We start from the raw sequence: 21,681 nt of genomic DNA, 5'->3' as shown, positions 1-21,681 counted from the left end.
GCATGTGACAAGCACAATAAGCTGTCTCCTCCACCCCTTTGTCATGGTTTTGAAGTCTAATTAGATAGAGAGATGTCTTTACATAATGTTAAATGAAACAAGAAATTTATAAAAATTACATATAGATAATTCCAAATAGATAAGTAATATGCACAACTGAACATAAGAATATAAATGTACAGACTCCTAAGAAAAAGCTTGAAAGGAAATGTATAGTAAAACACTTAACAATGGATGTCAGGAATGAGTTCACTTGTATTTTTTCCTTTTTTTTTTTTGTTGAGGCAGGGTCTCACCATGTAGCCCAACCTGACGTCAAACTCTGTCCTCCTGCTTCTGCCTCCAAAGTGCTGGGATTATAAGCATGAACCACCAGGCCCAGCTTGTACTTTTCCTTCTAATTTTCTGTACTATACAAAGCAAACTTTTTAGAAGTCAACATTATTGAAGTATAATTTAAATGCTAAAAAATGCACCTATTTTATGTGTTTGGGTTACTGAGTTTGACAAAACAAATACATCCATGCAACAATCAGCACACACAAATTCTATATCATTTCATCATCCCAAAATGTACCCTCCTTCCTCTTTGAAATAAATTTCCTGCACTTCCAAACCTAGAAAACCATTATTCTGCTTTATGTCACTGTAGATTTCCTTTTGTTTTCCAGAATTGCCTGAGTGGAATAATGCAGATATATTATTTTGTGTAAAGGTCATTTAATTAAACGTAGTATATTTGAGACTGATTCATGTTTCTTTATGTACCAATAGTTTTTTCCTTTTTATTCCTCAGTAGTATTCCCCTTGTGTAGGTAAACCACAATTTGTTTATCTTTTCATTTGTTTATAGGCACCTTGGTTGTTTCCAGTTTGAGCTTTTATAAATAAAACATTCTGGGGGACATAATCATTTTTGTGAATACATATGTATCAGTTAGGGTTCTCCAGTGAAGCAAAACTTACATATATAATTATATAATATATTATATACTTATATATTTTTATATTTATGTTTATAGATATATAATTTAATATATAATTTAAATTATATATTGAATATGTAATATTAAGTTTATAATTTAAATTTAAATTATAATATATAATTTAATACATTTATGTATTGTTTGTATATAATATATATATATATGAAAGACAGGCAGGCAGGCAGACAGATTTATCATGAAGAATGGGCTTATTAAATTATGGAGGCTTAGGAGTCTCACGATCTGTCATTACAAGCTGGAGAACCAAAGAAGCTGATGGCATAAACCCCAGGCCAAGGGCAGAAGAAAACTAATGAACCAACTCAGTAGGCAGGCAAGCAGATGAAAAGGTGAATTCCTCCTTTGTTCACCTTTTTGTTCTCTTTAGGCTCTTAACAACTGGATGATGCCCACCCATACTGGAGAGGGGAATCTATTTTACTGAGTCCACCAATCAAATGGTAGTCTCATCCAGAAATACCCGCATAGATACATGCAGAAGTTGGCTAATCTGGGCACAAAGCTGACACATAAAAAGAAACACTGAACAATAGAGTAGACAAGATGATTCAGCCAATGGATATTACTCAGCATTCATCCTTAGTCACTCCAAAAATGTCATGAAGACACACGATAAGAGTTGATATGATGGCAAGGATGGAAGCTAGGCATACTCAAAAGTTTGGAGTTCCACTTATCAAGGCCCATATAGTTACTATTGCCTTTGAATTTACTCTCTGCCCTCAGTGGAGACCTATGCTAAGCCACCAACAAATCATGATTTCCATTAGAGATCAATAGGTCACTTGGTGGCAAATTGACTATATCGGGTCCCTTCCATACTGAATAGACTAGCATTTTTCCCTCACAGAGATAAACACCTGTCCTCAGAAAAGATGTACCTTTAATACTCATAGTCTCCATCAACAGCACTATTTGGTATCTTCGAGGATGCATATCCACATAGCAGAGCATCCAACCTGGGGACCTACTTCACAAAGGAGGTATTGTTGGAGGACTGCTCCTGAAACTATAGGGTCCATTGGTCACACCACCTGCCACACCATGCAAAGCAAAGTGTGATCTCAGAAGAAATACCCCACAAGGATGGGTGCCATCTTTCAAGACACCATACATGCATTGAATCAGAGAACTTTATATAATGCTATGCCATCAATAGGAAGAATACATAGTAACAAGAGCCAAGAGGTTGGGCTGGAGTGTGGCTCAAGTGGTTGAGCACCTCCATAGCAAGCATAATGCCCTGAGTTCAATCCCCAGTACTACCAAAAGAAAAAAGGGAAGAGCCAAGAGGTAGATATATAGTAGCACTATTTATTATCACTTTGAATAACACAGTAAACCTTGTTCTCCTTCCCAGCAACTCAGGGATCTGTAAAGTTAAAGGAACTGTTCCTTGAAGAGGGTTCATTTTTTTCCAGAGGCCACAGCAACTGACCCTTTGAAATGTAAGCTACAGTTCCCACTTGGGCAGTTTGGATTTCTAGTTTCCCTGGATTACTGGGAAGATAAGTCAATTACAAGATAAGTCAATTACAAGATAAGTCTAATTGGAATTGTCACTATGAATCCCCCCCTGTATAACAAAGTATAGCCCAATGAAAACTATTAAAAATACTGACAGAAAACAAATTTTAAAAGTTAAAAAATTAATGGACTTTAATCAGAGGGAAGAAGTCAAGCAGCTTTTATCTAATTAGTACAGAAAGGAAAATGTCTAGAATAATCCACCTGGGCATCTCTGGTACTTAGTCCCTTGCTCAGTTTTAACTGTGAATTGCTGAACATTTGTAGCTTTCCCAGGCTGTGAAGGATATAGTTGCTCTTGAAGGAATGAAGGTTTGGGTCTCATCCCCTGCTAAGCCACCAAGACTTGCAAGGTGATTGTATTAGTCAAGGTTCTCCAGATAATCAGAACTAATCAGATGTGATAGATGATAGATAGATAGATAGATATAGATAGATAGATAGATAGATAGATAGATAGATAGATGATAGATAGATAGATATAGAAAGATAGATGATAGATAGATAGTAGGTAGGTAGATAGATGGGTGGATAGATAGATAGAGAAGAGGGAATTTGCTAGGAGAGTTGGACCACACAATTACAGAAGCTGAGAAGTTTCATGGTAGATCTGCAAGCTGCCATATCTATAATCTAATCTCATCTATCTATCTGTCTATCATCTACCTATCTCGGTGCGTGTTTTTTAATTCAGTGAAGTTGATACCTAATTTAACCATCACAGTGACATCTGAAACGACAAGAGTTTAGAATAGACAGTGGAGGAAGGAAAGGATGAAACAACAATTGTGTCCTGGATCCACTGCAGTGGCAGAAACTATAGTCCCTTACCCTAATGCACATCTTCTAAGTTTCCTCTCAGGAAAAGAAACAATGGGATGCACAAGGTAGCAGTTCCCCTAACCTGCATGGAGAACTGAGGTAGCCAGGGAAGTGATTCTGATCGCTTCAAGACGATCTCCTAAAAGGACATTAGTGAGCAGTCACTTTCCAGCAGCTGCATTTTGGACCAAATGCCGTGTGGACATTGAGTCCGTGCTCTCCTCCACTGCTACTGGCCAATGAGTGAACAGAGCAGGAGTAGGAGAGCCAGAATGTTCCTGTGGGTCACAGAACTCCAATAACACATGATCTTCTCTAGATTCTCCATGAGCTTGAATGTGATTTTCTCAGACTGGAACTGCAGGATGAGGCCCTTCCTTCCTTCCCTCTCGCCTGTCATAGATGTCAGACCTGTGTCATGTGGTTTGAAGGCTTTCCCTATCTTTCCCTTCTGTTCCTTCTCTCCCTCGCCTTTATCTTCCACAGACATTTTCCCCAATACAGCCCTTGAATGTAGAATTTGATATTAGCATCTGGATTTTGGAGGACCTCAAATCATAAAAGACAAATTACAAACTGGATTTCATTTAAATGAAAAACTATTATTCTTCAAAAGAAAACTCTCAGAAAATTGAAAGGTAAGGTGCCCACCTAGAGAAAATATTTGATATATATGTACATGACAAAGGATATTATCCAAAATATATAAATAACTCAGTGAGAAAAAGAAAAATAACACAACTAAAAATGGGTGACAGATTCTTCATAAAAGAAGATATATGAGTGGACAATAAGGACATGAAAATATGCGTAATATTATTATTCACCAAAGAAATAAAAATATAAGACTATCATGAGATTACATGCACACTGGAATGTCTAAAAATAAAGACAATACCTTAAAATACATTAAATATAATGATAATACTATGTTCTGAAAAAAAGCAACAAAAAAAAAAATAAATAAATAAATAAAAAGAGAACAGCAAAAAAAAAATACTATGTTCTGGTGAGGATATGGAGGAACTGGGATATTCATATAATTCTGGCAGGAATGTGTAATTGTAAAGCCACTTTGGAAAACTGGCTGTATCTTACAAAATTAAATGTGCACTAACCATAAAATACAGAAATTCCACTCCTGCATATCTGCCCTAGGTGTGAAAATACATGCATGAATAAAAACTTCCATGCTTATTTTTATAGGAGCTTTGTTTATAATAGACACAAAGTAGAAGCTACACTGTTTTCTATAAGCTAGTTAATGAGCTGGGTGTGGTGGCACCTGCCTGTAGTCCCAGCACTGGGGAGGCCAAGGAATGAGGATTTCAAGTTTGAGCCCAGCCTGGATTATATAGTGAGACTGTGTTTCAAAAAAACTAAATAAATATATAAACAAACATGTTAATGAATAAACCAATATGGTATATCCATACTTTGGAATACTATCTAGCAATAATAAAGAATGAACTTCTGATACATATATTAACATGGATGAACAAAAAAAGCATTATGCTGAGTGAAGAATATGCCATACAAACTAGCATGTATTATATAATTCCATTTATATGAAGTTCTAGGAAAAGCAAAACGAATCTATATTGCTCTATAATCTAGTAATCTATAGATTACTTGCCTAGGAGTATGATTTGTTACAAAGAACAATCAAACAATTTGGGGTGAGATAAATACGTGTACAAATACACGTGCACGTACATGTATATGTGTATATGTATGTGTATGTAGATGTAGATATACAGACTGTGGTGAAAGGCCTAAAATTAAACTCTTTTAAGGTGCCTTGACATCTGCTGGAATTAAAAAGAGCTTCAAATGGCCTAAAACTATGTACTCTACTCCCATGGATAAGGTTTCCGAGCCAAACAGCCATTCTCACCAAAAGGCCCAGGTGTAGTTCCTGCTTATCCCTGAATAGCAGGTTTCAGTTCCCTACCCACCCACAGAATTATTCAGACAAGCTAATCACATCCCTTCACAGGAACACTCCATCTTTTTGATGCTCCAAAACCAACCTCTCACAGCCCCTGGTTATTCACCTGTTCCCAAGTACAAACCCCATGTGGCCTCTGATGCCCTCCTCTCCCGAGTCGTGAGTATATGTGACTAATAAGCTATGGTCAATTTCATATGTTTAGTGTCAGTTGTGTGTTCAGCTATTCCCATACCGTAGGGTAGGAGTCTCTCCTTCACCTATGAGGTGAGTGGAGGAGCGATTAAAACACTCATTTGTGAAATCACACTTGCATATATATTTCTATTTATTTCAAAATGCATTAAGGTGTATACTTAAAATGAGCAATTTCATTGCATGTAACTTATACCACAATATGAAGTTGACTCAAAACCTGTAAAAATAAATACAATACTTTAAATGAGATTCATCCTATTTCAATATTATTTTCTATGAAAGTTTGAGGACCTACAGTTGGTGATTCAGAAAGAACTTCTGAAAGAAATGAATAGACTCTTTCAGCAGGAACTAATCTGGTGGAAGTTACAGAAAGACAAAGAAAAAATAAGGAATATTCCAAGCAAAGTAACCAAAAAGTGTGAGGGAACCTGGCCCATGCCACATGCAAGAATGGCCAATTGCCTAAGCTAGAACTTTAGATTCATGCCAGATTCCCACCTCTGTCCAACCTTCACTTTCCAACTAATCACCAAGTTCTAATGAATCTAAATGTTGCTTTTATCTTCCAATACTCTTTTCTTTAAACCCTCAATAACTACCACCTCAAAACACTCATTTACTGGTCTTGGCCTACACTATCCTCCCAACAATCTATCTTTCATTACAATCCCAGAATGAATATTAAAACATGAATCTGATTAAACCAGTCCCGTATTCAATATCTTTCCATTGTTTCTCACTGAGTAAAGGGTAAATGGTATGTGCCTTAGTGTGGCATTCATGATCCATCACAATGTAGCCTTCCATCTGTGTCACTGCAACTACTACCATGTCCTGTTCCTAATATTAATATGCTAACCATACTCTCTCATTCTTCTGTGCCTCACATAGAGTTGGCCCTCTTAGACTGGAATCAAATCTTAACTCATATGATTCTTCCTCTATTGAGAAGGTCCTTGTCTTATATGGCAGATTTAATTCTTCCTTTAGTCTCCCACGGTGAGAATAAGCACAAAAGTGTATGGTTGCTCATTGCATGGCAGCCAGGAAGCAGAGAGAGAGAAAGAGAAAGACAGAGATACACACACACACAGAGAAGGGTCTGGGACAAGATATAGTCCCTAAAGACACACCCCAATGACCTACTTCCTCCAACTGGGCCCCACCTCCCAAAGTTTCCATCACCTTCCAGTAATGCCATCAGATTATGAATCTACCAATAGATGAATCCATCAATTATGTCAGAGTCCTCATAATCCAATCACTTCTCATTGATTGGGTCCAACTGGGAACCAAGGCTTTCATACATGAGCCTTTGGGGGAGACATTTCATGTCCAAACCATAACAAATCCCAATATAGGTAATTTTTGTATAGGAGGAAATACTGACCTAAGAAGGTTAAGAAATTCACATAGTGTCATACAGCTGGTATCACCAGGCATAGTCTCAAGCCCTCCTTAATGAAATCCAAATCCGAGACTCCACATACAAACTTTCCCGCTATAGGCAAATGGACTATAAATTCCTTAAAGACTTGGACCATAATTTTGCAACTATGTATCCACAGTCCATAGTACAGTGCTTGACACATATGAAGTACTTAGTAAATGATCATCAACTGAGAAATGATTAAACAGATAATCGAGGCTTCCACAGAGAAGATTAAATGATATATAAATTATGAAAGCATTATACTAAATTAGCCATTATAATTATATCATATGTTAACAAACTAAGACATACAGCCTGATAGAGTGGAGGAAGTGGATTATTGCTGGCATAATTTGCCATCAATATAATGACTTTTCAAATGTCAGTATGTTGCTGTAAAAACATTCATATGTATTTCTAGCACTCTTTTGTATGTCTTTAATGTCCTCATAATCATGTAAAGATTTATACTTTATAATCTTTATAATAACACAAAGACTTTGGAATTATAAGAAATTATTAGGACAACTTGCAACTCAAAACTTATCCAGGTCCCAAGACAAATATGTAGGTCTACTTACTAGGAAACTCTTCTCATGGGAAGGAGAGGATTGCAAAGTGATTTATCCCAACATCATTTCTGAAAAGCTGTGCAGGACAGACCAGAAATAGTTGTGTACATGCTCATAGGACCAATACAGGGGCTAAAGCCCTAAATTACTCTGAGATTAATTTTCTGTCTCCCTGTCCCTCCCTATATTTATCTCACTCCCTCTCCTCCTACAGACCTGTTGCACTCAGAGGAGGCAGATGCTTTGCAAGTGTGAAGCTCTGAGTTCAAACCCCAGTCCCGTCCTTCCCTGCCACCAAAAAGAAAGAAAGAAAAATCAGAGGCGCCAAAGGCCTCTTCCTATTTAAAGGGAGGTGAAATACGTCCATTTCAGAGAGAAATGATCTAGAATAAAAGAGCCCACATGGGTAGAAAAGGTCAGAGAGTTTTTCTCTCAAAGATACTGATAGAAATATGTGACCTATGTAGGGTTGAATTGTGTACCTTGCTGCTATGGTTTGGATAAGTGTCCCTCAAAGGCCCATGTGTTAAAGGCTTGCCCAGCAGCCTGTGGTACTAATACAAGGTTGTTGAACCTTGAAGAAGTGAAACATAGTGGGGGAAGTTAGGTCACTGAGGGCGCACCCCAGAAAGGGGGTTTGAACTTAGAGATTCACACTTGCAAAGCTGGTGCTCTACAGCTTGAGCCACACCTCCAGTCCATTTTGCTTTGGTTAAGTTTTGGGAGATGGTGTCTTGTGAGCTATTTGACCAGGTTGGTCTTGAACCTCGATCTTCCTGATCTCAGCCTCCCAAGTGGTTAGGACTACAGGCATGAGCCACTGGTACCTGGAAACCTTTCTCTCTTTTATTGCTTCATGGCGGCCATGAGGCGAGAGGCTTCCTTTGCCATGTGCTCCTGCCATGATGTGGTACCTTGCCACAGATCCAAATATATCAGGGCCAAATGACCATGGACTGAAACTTTGAGTGAAAATAAACCTTTCCTCCTTATAAGTTGATTATCTCAGACATTTTTTTTGTCAGTGATAGAGAGCTCACTAACACACTCCCAAAAGGATATGCTGTATTCTCAACTCCTAGTACCTCAAGACTTTATTTGAAGATAGAGTCTTTACAGAGATAATTGGATTAAAATAAGATCAGGGTAGGCCCTGATCCAATATGATGGGTACTCTTATAACAAAGAGAATTATATTTTCTTTTTTGAGGCAGGGTCTTACTGTGTAGCCCAGGCTGGCCTCAAACTCATTATCCTCCTGTCTCTGCCTCCCGAGTGCTGGAATTACAGGCTTGTACCAACACATCAAGCCAACAAAGGGAAAGTTTGACCTGGAGACAGACACAAATAGAGGGAAAGTGATATGGAGAAACGCAGGGGAGAAAACAAACATCTACAAGCCAAGGAGAAAGACCTGGAACAGTTCCTTCCCTCACAGCCCAGAAGGACCCAATCCTTCCAACGCCTTGATTTTGGACTTTAGCCTCCAGATCTCTGAGACAATTTCTATTATTTCTGCACCCAGTTTGTTGGGTGTGGTGGCATACATCCTTATACACCCATAATCCTGGTACTCAGGAGACTGTGGGAGGAGGATTGAGAGTTCAAACCCAGCCTCAGCTACACAGAAAACTCCTCTCAAAAAACAAACAAAAAAGTAGATAAGCACCCAGTTTATAGAACTTTTCATGACAGCCCAGGAAAGCTAATGCAGGACCATCTTTGTAGTCATTCTTTGTGGAAGGGAGAAATTTCTTGAAGTTACACATCTACCCAAATTTTAAAGATACCTGAAAAAAATTCCTCTGTTAACTAGTCGAGTTTCTATCAATCGATTCCCATGTTGTAAGGCTGATATGTTCTCAGATAACAAAGAAACTGTACTATCAACGTAATCCCTGTCTCACTACAGGTGTTGCCCTCTTCAAGTGCAGGAATCATTTGAACAGATAAAAATCTTTATGATCCTAAGTGGTTGTCCAGTGAGCCTCTGCGACTGTATGTGGCATGTTCCCAGGAGGAAATACTGAGGGCAGACTCCTTTGACAATATCAAAATTTTCTTCTCCCTCCCTCCCTCCTTCCTTCCTTCCTTCCTTTTTTTTTGGGGGGGGGTGTGATACTGGGGATTCAATTCAGGACCCCATTCTTGCTAGTCAAGTGCTCTACCACTTGAGACACACTCCCATCCCTCTCCAGGTTTCTTTAGAGGTGGTGGCCTTCTCTACTTCTCTACACTGGGGATTTTATTGCAAATAATTTATGTTCAATGTTTTAAAAAGTCAATTGCTTTTTATCCTCACTCCTTCTTCTATTCCTCTTGCTTTTTTAGTCTATTGGCATCTGCTTCCTAGGTGTGGCTTTTTGCTCAAAATAGAACAGAAGTGTGGGAGAGGATACCAAAATGACAACTGTGAGAGCTGAGATTGCATAACGTCTTTATGGAACTTCACAAACATAGTCACAATTGGTTCTTGCAAACTATGACCCTCCCCAAGACAATTGCAGCATGAAAGAGGACTTGGGATGACAGAACTAGTGTAGACCAGGGAAAATTCCCTGACACAGCTCTTCTGGCAGAAGGAAGAAAACTGAAGGGGTATCATCATAGAGGGGGTTAAGAGGTTAACATTGTCCCAAGGATACCCAGCAGAACCCTGCCATTCTGCCTGCCTCTGGAGCCAGGTGAACACAGATCAAAGGAAGTACACTGGAATTACTTAGTAAATATTTTTCAAACATTTTCAGCAGAATTTGTTTGAAACCAAATAGTGAATATACTTAACATAATCACCCTTCATACCTGTACAGGAAGGCTGACTGCAAGCACATTTTATTAGCTTTCATAATTAGTCAAGTTTCAATTATTTTTGAGATAGGAGCTTGCTGTATAACTCAGGCTGACCTTGAACTCATGATCCACTTGCCTCAGCCTCTTGAGGGTTGAGATTAGAGCATACACCACCACACCCAGATCAATCATTTTAAGAACATTGTAAGTCTTAAAATTTCATTTTATTAATTTACTCAAATGTTCTCTCTGGTTTTACAAAGACATTGGCTGGGCATGGTGGTCACATAATCCCAAAACTTGAGAGGCTGAGGCAGGAATGTCAGGAACTCAAGGCCAACCTGGGCTACACAGCGAGACCCTGTCACAAATAAAAGGTGGGGGGGAAGAAAGACTTTGACCTATTACAACCCAAATTGTAAGCTAATGATGTTTTCATTATGTAGGATAATTAGACATATAATGAAGCTAATGTACCTTCAGGTTCATGTACGGCCCTGGAAACCAGGGCCCATACATGACAAAAATTGCTCAAAATCAGGGGAGGGAGAGAGAAAAAACACTGGTGTCCCTCTCCCACAACCTAGAAAATATGATCAAAATGTGGAAAAGAGACAAAAGGTTGATTGCACAACTGTCATGGTTAATTTTTTGTGTCAAGTAGATTAAGCCATGAAGTGTTTAGTTATTTGATCAAACATTACTCTACTTGTGTCTGTGACAATATTTTTGGATGAGATTAACATCTGAATCACTAGACTAGTAAAACATATCACCCTTCCTAAAGCTGAGGACCTTATCCAATCACATGAAGGCCTAAAAACACAAAAAGTTGATCCTCCTCTCCCCCCACCCCAGTAGAAGGGAACCCTTGCTACATGACTGCCTTGAGATATGAAATTGGTCTTCTGCTTTCAAACTCGAATGGAAACATCAGCCCTTCTTGAGCTAAAAAGCCTGCAGACCTTTACACTAGAACTTACACTATTTACTCACTGGCTCACACATCTTTAGACACGGACTGGAACCACACATTGGCTCACCTGGGTCTCCAGCTTGCTGACTGCAGATCTTGGCGCTTCTCAGCCTCCATATTCATGACAGCCAATTTCTTATAATAAATATAAAATAGGTGTTATGTGTGTATATGTACAAAACATTGCTTGTCTCTGTACAGAATCCTAATACAACCACTTAACATCACACCAGGGCATTGTCCTATAAGCCAAATGGCAGATTAACATTGACCAAAAATTCATGAGAAAGGAAAGGCCTTTCACAACATACATTTAGAGGTTAACCTAAATAAAATAAGGAGTGATGATTACTTTTCTGCCCATTAAAGAAAGTTATAATTTTACTTTTCTGCAGGTGAGCAGCCATGTGTACCTAAATTACAATCTCAGATCAGCATTCTTTTTCTACTACCTGCAAAAGAAAGTAATACAAATATAAATGTAAATGCTTTTACTGAATCACCTATGCCATTCTATTCGTTCCTTGAATGTGGGTTAAATAAAACTTTTTAAAAAATTTTTTCTGAATCAATGAATTTTTTGGTTTATTCACTTATTCATATGTGCATACATTGTAAATAAAACTTTGAAAAGTGTTCACCAACAAGTATGTGGGATTTATGGTTTGTAACAATTAGATGCTGTACTTTTGGGCTGTTTCTTTGGAAATGAGGGAAACTTTCCAAAAGCACTATCTGACTTCTTATCTGGCTCTAGTAAAAATCTTATCAAGGTTTATTTCCTAAGGGGAATAAAAGTAAGTGGGTTAGAAGGAAGATTCACAATTTGGGATTGGACACCCAGGATTAGCACAGGACTCAATCTTCTGTCAGACCATGCAAGAGTCAATATCAGTCACAGAATGGAACAACATGTAGCTCCTGTTAATGGGTATGGATCCCATTTACAGGACCAGAGAAGAGAAGGTGTCATATTCATTGAGGCCTACTTTCCTTTTAATAGTCTGACATTTATTAAAAGTAAGGAAAACATTTTTGTACAGGTAGTGTAAAACCAGAATGAGTGCAAGGTTGTAATGTAGTGTCGAACAAAAGGCACACACATCAGACAGACAGCTGCAAATTCAGAAGAAAACTGGATTGTGGGGAAAAGTAAGTGGTCCACAGGAGAACATGAGAGACTGGATTTGGCTGCCAGGAACACGACAGGTGTCTGGGAGGGGAGAGGGCATGGGTCCCGCTGAAGGTGGAAGGCCAGCTGCCTGAATGCATGTCCACGGGCAGTGGGTGGCCAGCTCAGGTACCTCCGAGGTGAGTCTGGATCCCGAAGAGCAGCCTCTGGCGGTGCACGGTGGGTGCGGTGGATGGTGATGGCAGCACAGCGCAGGTGTGTGGGCAGACTGATGCAGGCTGGTGGCATGGCAGGGGCGGCTGACAGCGGCCGGCCGTGGGTGGTGTGTCCAGTGTGTAACGCGAGCCCAGCTTGCAGCTGGGGCCCAGGACAGCGTCCAAGTGTGCACGGGAGGGGCCGGGCTGGCAGCACAGGGCGGCGGCGACGCGCTCCAGAGCGAGGCCCGGCGGCCGCAGCAGCGGGAGCCTGGAGCGCTATTCCTGGAACAAAGGCAAGCACTACGCGGGCGGGAGGGGACAGCAGCGCGCAGGGGACATTGCAGCGGCCACGCGAAGGGGGAGGGGCGCGGCGGGAGGCCGCCTATGGCCACCCTGGCGGTGGCGGTGGCGGTGGCGGCGACAGGCGCAGCCCACCCTCCCCGGAGCACCCGCCGCAGGCCAGGGGCTCTCGCGGCCTAGAAGTCCTCGTCCTCCTCCCATCCAAAGACCCGCTTCATCTCGGCCAGGAAGCCCCGGTAATCACTGAGCAGGGGGCTGTCCTTCTCGATGTAGGGGATCACCCACTGCAGGGCCGGGCCCGTGAGGCGGGTGATGAGGAACGTCACCTTCAGGGCGTCGGTGGAGAACGTCTTGTCGTCCACGAACATGTAGGAGCCGGTCTGCACGATGAACTCCGGGAGCCGGTCGGTGTCGCCGTCAAACGTCTCGGGAAAGGGAATCGGGTTCCTCCAGCGACGCCCCAAGTGCCGGATGGGCCAGGCCATGAAGGCCTTCATCAGCTGCACCCGGCCGTCCATGGCGCTGTGCTTGGCCCGCTAGGCTTAGCTGGGTTTGTGGGCAGGGTGGATGTCAGCACCAAGGCGTCGCCGGAAGTGCGTGGTTGTGGAGGCGGGTCCAGGTCCGGGTGTGTGTGTGGGGAGAGGGAGTGACGTGAGGGCGGGGCCGGAGCAGGAGTACTGCACGTGCGTGATATCCGCCCTCACGCCTTGCTGGTCGCTACTGCGCAGGCGCGTCACTGGGCAAACTCTGGTGAGGATGTAGGGGCGGGTGTGGCTTCCTCGAGGAGGTGGGGTCAGAACCGGTGAGGCGGGGCCGGAGTTTCCAAGGGATTTGTAAAGTGGGAATAGAAGAGCCCCGTTTGTTGGGTGTGTGTGGTGGTAGTGTGTCCTGCTGCCCCTAGAGAGCAGGAGAGTCTTTGTTGTGGACTTTTGAATTCTCCAGCAACACTCCTCCAGCCGTTCACTTATCAGTGCTCTATTTCTTCACAGACCCTGGGTTCTGAAAGCCACTTGAGTGCGGCTCAGTGCACACATTTTCCAATTTCTTTAAGCCTTGCTGGTCGCTACTGCGCAGGCACGTCACTGGGTAAACCCTCGTGAGGATGTGGGGCGGTGTAGCTCCCTCGAGGAGGCGTGGTCACAACCGGAGGGGCGGGGCCAGAGTTTCCCGAGGGGTTTGTGGACTAAGTGCAGAAAAGGAGGCCAGACTAGCTGGTAGTGTTTGACACTGGCCGAGCCGACTTCCCCTGGGTGGTTCTTTTTCTGGAAGTTGATGAGTTCTCGCTCTACACCTTTCCTTGCCCCTCACGTATCAGCCCTTGTATATTCCTTCATGGACCCTGGGCTCTGGAAGCCACTTTTGTGAGACTCAAACAGTCAAAATTGTAAATATTGGACTGGGAATGTAGTGTTTGCGCAGTATGTGCAAGACTTTGTGTTCAATCCCCAGCACCACAAGAAGTACTCCCAAAATTGTAAATATCAGAAGAATTTTAAAACACTAAAGAAGAAAACAAAGGAATAATCAAGTGAATAGAAAGATATTTCCAGATCTGGGACAGGATTACTCAACATCATAAACATGTTACTTTTCCTTACGTGAGGAGGTACTGCCCCTAGAGCTGTACATGCTGCCATAGCCAGCTGCTGTCCCATACCAACAAGGCAACTCTACAAATTAGCTTTCACCTGTGAGTTGCAACAGTGTCTGGTGCCCCCATAACCTTCCAAGTGAAAAATACCTTCTGTGGCCCGAATAAGTCAGAAATATTCAGAGAAGGGTATTCTGAAAAGTATTGCTCTTTTAATGTTCAGTTGACACAATAAAAAAAACCCCACAGGATTCATCTCATTTGTGGTGATCAGTCAATATACCCCAATGCAATCCTTGCACTGCTGTACTTCAATCAACACTTGCTTTTTTCCTCTGTTGGCTGGTTTCACGTCAGCACTGGAGGTGATGATTTTTGAGATCGGCTCTTTGGAAGGTAGAGTTAGATGAAGTTATGATCATGGGACTGTCAGGAGATTAGTGAATTTATATCAAGACACATAGGAGAACTTGCTCTCTCTTTTCACCATGTAAAGACAGTAAGAAGGGGCCCATTTGTAAGCCAGGAAGATAGCCCACATCAGAATCCAACCATGCTGGCATCCTTATCTTAGACTTCCAGTCTCCAGAACTGTGAAGAATACATTTCTATTGTTTAAATTATTCTGTCTGTGGTATTTTGTTATGGCAGCCCAAGTTAAGCCACTCACTAATCCAACACTTGAGAATTTATATTAAAAATAATTTAACTGAAGAAAAATATTGAGGTATGAAATATTTAAATACCAAGAAAATCTGTAATCCTAAAAATTGAAATATCCAACGAAAGAATAACGTATACATTATTAGCACCATAGAATTACATTAAGGCAATTATGGAAAATAAGCAGAGAAAAATACTTTAACAAGTTATTAAGTTAAAAAATGGAGTCTAAGATGATGAGTTTTTTTTTTTATACTGGGATTCTTTACCAGGATTGCAGGCCTATGCCACCACACCAGCTCCATGATGTATTATTTCTAAAGGTATACCAAAAATGAAACAGCTATGTGTAGCGGCACCAAAATTCTGATTCTTGGAAGTGGCTTCCCAGTGATGTAATACATTCTAGCCCCCCTTGCATTGTCTTAGATTTATAAGTGTAGAACTTCTATTCCTATCCCAGAGAATCAATTTAAGAGAATAAATTACAAATGATTTTATGAAGCCAGTAAAACTTGACATGAGAATGTGCCGTGGACATTATGAAACAGGAAAACTATAGGCTAATGTCGTAAGCACAGATGCAAAAATATGAAATAATATAATAGCATATAGAATCTTGCAACATTTAAAGAACATAATATAACACAACCAAATTTGGTTTATTTCAGGACTGTGGGATCAAAAATCATCAACGTAATCTACCACATTAAATTAAAAAATGGGGATATCATTTATATGATTATTTTTCTAGACCCAGACAAAAGTATTTGATATAATTCATCTACTGTTCATGGTAATTATTAGCAAGTTTGGAGAAGTATGGATCTTTATTCTGCTAAAGGGCACTTGTCAAAAATCTGCAATGAACATCATACATCACTGGAAATTGTTGCAAATGTTGAAAAGTTGTCAACATCTTCCTAAGGAATGACACAAGCATGCCTGAAATCACTATTTCTAGCCAAAGTTATCCCAGAGGCACATAATAAAACCAGAAAAAGAAATTTAAAAATCCTCTTTGTAGAAAACTAAAAGAAGATACTTTATTAGAAAATGTAAACAAGTTTATGAAGTTTGCTGAAATGCAAGGTAATTGTACAAATAATTGTCATGTACCTGCAGAAATTGATAGAACATAAAATATAGGAAAATATATTTTACAATATCATGAAAATGTCGAATGGGAAAAATATACAAGAACAAATGTATAAAAATTTGAAGATAAAATAAATGGATTGAAAGATTCAATATTATTCAGATGTCAGTTCTCTACTATTATTTAAAATAGTGTGTCACTGATATCAGGATCACCAAAGAGACAGAGGTAATTAGGCTAAAAACCTAGGAGCAACCCATGCATATATGGATATTTGATTTACAAAGGTGGCATTGATTGTAGAGGAACAAGTGATGCTGGAAAAATTGAATATCTATATGAAATAAAATAAAATGTGACTCTAGTTTATACCACATGCAAGAATAAATTCCAGGTTGTATGTAGATCTCAATGTGAATAACAACAACGAAAACAAAACCGAATTCCTTTTCTAGCCTTTGTGTCTGACTTCTTTCACGTAGCATGATGGGTTTTTTTTTCCCTTTTTAAAATTAGAGTATATTAATTGTACAAAGGAATTTCATTGTGACATTTCCATAAATGTATATAATGTACTTTGATAAAATCCACTCCATTATCTTTCCTAATTCCCCCTCCCTCCTTCCCACCATTTCCAAACGCATTTAGTTGGTGTCATTATGTTATCTTCATGTGTGTGCGTGTGTGTGTGTATAATGTATCTTGATCATGTTTACCCCCCAGTACTGTTTCCTTTCCCCTTCCCCTTCTCACTGACTCCCCCCCCACATACCCTTTTTATGCTCATGGCCCATAAAATACAATGAGCTCAAATAATTAAACACCAAAAGAACAAATAACCCAATTAGTAAATGGGCAAATGAACTGAGCAGACTGTTTTCAGAAGATGTACAAATGGTTGACAAGTATGTGAAAAATGCTCAACATCCTTGGACATAAAGGAAATGCAAGTGAAAATAACACCGAGAGTCCATCTCACCCCGTCACAATGGCATCAACAAAACAAACAGCAACAAATGCTGGTGAGGATGTGTGCGTGTGTGTGTGTGTGTGTTACAACCCTTATATACTGTGGGAAGGAATGTAAATTAGTGCAACCACTACGAAAATCACTATGAAGTTTCATCAAACAACTGAAGATAGGCCTACCTTCTGCCCCTGGTATAGTACTCTTGGGCATATAATTGAAGGAGTGTAAGTAAAAGATACAAGAGAGATACCTGCACACCCATGCTTATTGCATCACTATTCACAATAGCTAAGGTGTAGAACCAGTCCAGGTGCCCAACAACTGATGAATGGATAAAGAAAGGGGCTGGAGGGATATACCCAAAGGAAAGCGACTCAGGTGACTCCAGAGGCACCTGTGCACCCATGTTTATTGCAGCGCTATTCACAATAGCCAAGTTATGGAAACAGTCAAGATGCCCCACCACTGACGAATGGACTAAGAAAATGTGGTATTTATACACAATGGAATTTTATGCGGCCATGAAGAAGAATGAAATCTTATAATTCGAAAGTAAATGGATGGAACTGGAGAACATCATTCTGAGTGAGGTTAGCCAGGCTCAGAAGACCAAAAATCTTATGTTCTCCCTCATATGTGAACTTTAGATCTAGGGCAAATACAGCAATGTGGTTGGACTTGGGTCACATGATAAGGGGAGAGCACACACTCGAGGTATGGGGATAGGTAAGAAACCCAAAACATGATAGTATTTGGTGTCCCCACTGCAGTGGAACTAATACAGAAACCTTAAAGCAACAGAGGTCAATATGAGAAGGGGATCAGCAACTAGTGAAAAGGTCGGTTAGAGATGAATCAACTTTGGATATAACACATTTATACATGGAAGCGATGCTAGGAATCTCTCTGTAGAATCTCTCTGTATAGCTATCCTTATTTCAACTAGCAAAAACACTTTGTCTTTCTTATTATTGCTTATACTTTCTCTTCAACAAAATTAGAGATAAGGGCAGAACAGGTTCTGCCTGGAAGAGAGGGAGGGTGGGTGGGAGAGGGAGGAGGCGGGCAGTAGCGGGGAGAAATGGTCCAAACAATGTATGCACATGTGAATAAACTAATAAAAAAAAAAAGGAAAGGGGCTGGAGGGTGGCTCAAGCAGTAGAATGCCTGCCTAGCAAGCACAAAGCCCTGAGTTCAAACCCCAGTACTACCAAAAAAAAGAAAGAAAGAAAGAAAGAAAATATGGTACATATACACAATGGAAGTATTATTCAGCCTCAAAGAAAAATGAAATTATATAATTTGTAGGCAAACTGGGAATTATCTTGTTAAGCAAGATAAGCCAAGCTCAAAAAGCAAAATATCATGTTTTTGCTCATATGTGGAATCTAGACCTAAAATGATAATAATAAAATGATGAACTTTCTATAAGACAATATTAAAGTTTTTAATTTTGCTGCAAATCAATATACATGAATAACTATGAGTGAATGAAACGATAGCCAGAGAACAAGGGAAGACTGTCACAAACCATATAACCAATGAAGGGATTATATAGCCACATACACACAAGTTAGTTTGTATACAAATGCTCATAGCAGCTTCATATACAATAACCCCAAGCTAGTAGCAACCAAAAAGCCCATCAACAGATTGGGAGGCAGGTCAGGACAGAAGAAACTGCGACTCTTTTTTTTTTTAATTGTTGTGTTGTGTGGAGGTACATTGTGGCATTTACAAAAGTTCTTACAGTATATCAAATATATCACACTTGAATTCACTCCACCATTCTCATTTATACTCCCCTTCTGCCATTCCTAGAATAGTTGCAACAGATAACATTTTTTCATTTACATCCATGTGTACACAGTATTTTCACCATATTCACCGTCCTTCACCATTTCCCCACCTCCTCCCCGCTCCCACTGGTACCAACCCCTCCCCCAAAGCAGGACCTGTTCTGTTTGTATAAGTAGAAAAAAATGACATTTTTGGTTAAGATAGCTACACAAGGAGTTTCCTTGTGGCACTTCCATGTTTTTATGTATTATAGCCCAATTTAGTTCATCTTTATTTTTCTTCTTTCTGTCTTAGACCTTTTCTTATGGTGGTTTCAACCAGTTTAAAAATTCTATATTCATTCTTGCACAGAGAGTGCATCAACCATATCCACCTTCTTAACTTCCTTCTTTTACTCCCCACCCCACCCCCACCTCGTATGTGACCTCCTTTAGCATGACCTGCTTTTCCATAGTATTGCTTACATTTGTATTGGGTCCATATTCCACATATGAGCGAAAACGTTCAGCTTTCGGCTTTCTGCATCTGGCTAACTTCGCTGAAGATGATGTTCTCCAATTCCATCCATTTACCTGCAAACAACAAAATTCCATTCTTCTTTATGACTGAATTCCATTGTGTATAAATACCACATTTTCTTAATCCATTCATCAGTAGTGGGGCATCTTGGCTGTTTCCATAGCTTAGCTATTGTGAATAGCACTGCAATAAGCATGGGTGTGCAGGTGCCTTTGCTGTAACCTGACTTACATTCCTTCAGGTATTTCCTTAGGTGTGGAATTGCAGGATCAAATGGCATTTCTAGTTTTACTTTTTTTAAGAAGCCTCCATACTGTTTTCCAGAGTGGTCATACTAGCTTACATTCCCACCAGCAGGGTATGAGGGTTCCTTTTTCCCCACATCCTCACCAACATTTGTTGTTGTTTGTATTCTTGATGGTGGCCATTCTAACAGGAGTGAGGTGAAATCTTACCATGATTTTGATTTGCATTTCCTTTATGGCCAGGGGTGGTCCTTGAGCATATCTTCATTTGTTTTTTGGCCATTTGGACTTCTTCCTTTGAAAAGGTTCTGTTCAGTTCATTTGCCCATTTCTTCATTTGGTCATTGCTTTTTTGTGGGAGTTTAGTTTTTTGAGCTCCCTGTATATTCTGGTTATTAATCCCTTGTCATATGTATAGCTGGCAAAGATTTTCTCCCATTCTGTGTGTGGCCTCTTCAATTTAGAGATCATTTCTTTTGTTGTACCAAAGATTTGTAATTTTATATAGTTCCATGTGTCAATCCTTTCTCTTAGTTGCTGAGCCATTTGAGTTCTGTTGAGGAAGTCCTTGCCTATGCCTATTAATTCCAGCGTATTCCTGTTCTTTCCTGTACTAGCTTCAAAGTTTCGGGTCTTATATTAAGGTCCTTGATCCACTTTGATGATAATTGTACCAGGTGACAGACATGGATCTGTTTTCAGTTTTCTGCATGCTGATATCCAGTTTTCCCAGCAATAAACAATTGGGACATATATGACTTACTATTGTATTTAGATTGAACATTTCTCTCTCTCTGCTTACATCTCATACCTGGCCCATCATGGCCTTCTGTAACTTTCCCCCTTAACCTTTAATAAATTTTATTATCACCCTTGCTACATCTATATATCCTGCCTGGGATATCCACGTAGGATATAAGAATCTGGATTTTCTGTTTATCAGTGACTACAGAAATTGTATAGACAAACTATAATTTAGCCATAAAATCAGCTAATACCATCTTGACTCAGGAGCAAAAGGTGAAAAGTTGTAGTTGTAGTTGGCTCTACTTCAACTTTCTATTTCTTAACATCAGGAGCTGCTTGGTGTTTGGACAGTTTCTCTTCCTCCTCCTCCTCCTCCTCCTCCTCCTCCTCCTCCTCCTCCTCTCCTCCTCCTCCTTCTCCTCCTCCTCCTCTCCTCCTCTCCTCCTCCTCCTCCTCTCCTCCTCTCCTCCTCCTCCTCCTCCTTCTTTTTCTTCTCCTTCTCCCTCTCCCCTTCCCCCACCACCTCCCCCCTCCTTCTTCTTGCTATGCCAGAGGTGGAACCTAGGCCTTGTGTGCTAGGCAAGCACTCTATTACTGAACTACATCCCCAGCCCAAGGGAGATTGTTTTGAAAAAAAGGTATCAGAAAACCTTATGGATCTATTATGTTCACCCATTTTATTAGCTTGTGGAGTACTTCAGATATCCTCAAAGTCAGGAGTGTGCTGGTGGGGCGGCTCTGGGTGGATAATTTTTTTGTACTTCTGCATATGCAAAAAGTATCCAGCCCTATAGGAGGAGAGATTTTGTAAGGTACTTCAGGCTGTGATGCCAGCGACTGTACCAGGCAGTATGCCGCAGTATAGAGAGTGCTGTACTTCCTATCAGGTTGCTTTATGAAGCCTACGGCAAGCTCCAAGATGAGCTGATGTATACTAGTGTTCTAGAGGCAGGCCTTGCTCTCTTCACATTTTCATTACATCCCTTGGCCAAGCCCTTCTTAAGTTTTCATATGGAGGACCTTGTGAGAAGAGGAGACTAAGCACCAAGACTTCCTCCAGAGGCTGCAGGAAGCCAAAGGTTCAGGCACAGCAGGACTCCAGAGGTTTCCAGCAGCACTGGAGACCAGCACAGGCAGACT

General features: G+C 40.5%; 1 protein-coding gene across 1 annotated transcript; it reads right to left on the bottom strand.

Annotated features, from left to right (window-relative positions):
• Positions 1–12,267: 12,267 nt before the first annotated feature.
• On the bottom strand, positions 12,268–13,530 carry LOC109693616 (retrotransposon Gag-like protein 8C). The gene has a single exon (XM_020175004.2). The coding sequence runs from the start codon at positions 13,423–13,425 to the stop codon at positions 13,084–13,086; it is 342 nt and encodes a 113-aa protein (XP_020030593.1). The 5' UTR covers positions 13,426–13,530; the 3' UTR covers positions 12,268–13,083.
• Between the last annotated feature and the right edge of the window lie 8,151 nt (positions 13,531–21,681).

The sequence above is a fragment of the Castor canadensis genome, chromosome X, assembly GCF_047511655.1.
Source record: "Castor canadensis chromosome X, mCasCan1.hap1v2, whole genome shotgun sequence".
Classification (NCBI taxonomy): Eukaryota; Metazoa; Chordata; class Mammalia; order Rodentia; family Castoridae; genus Castor; species Castor canadensis.
This window is presented reverse-complemented; position numbering and strand designations above follow the sequence as displayed.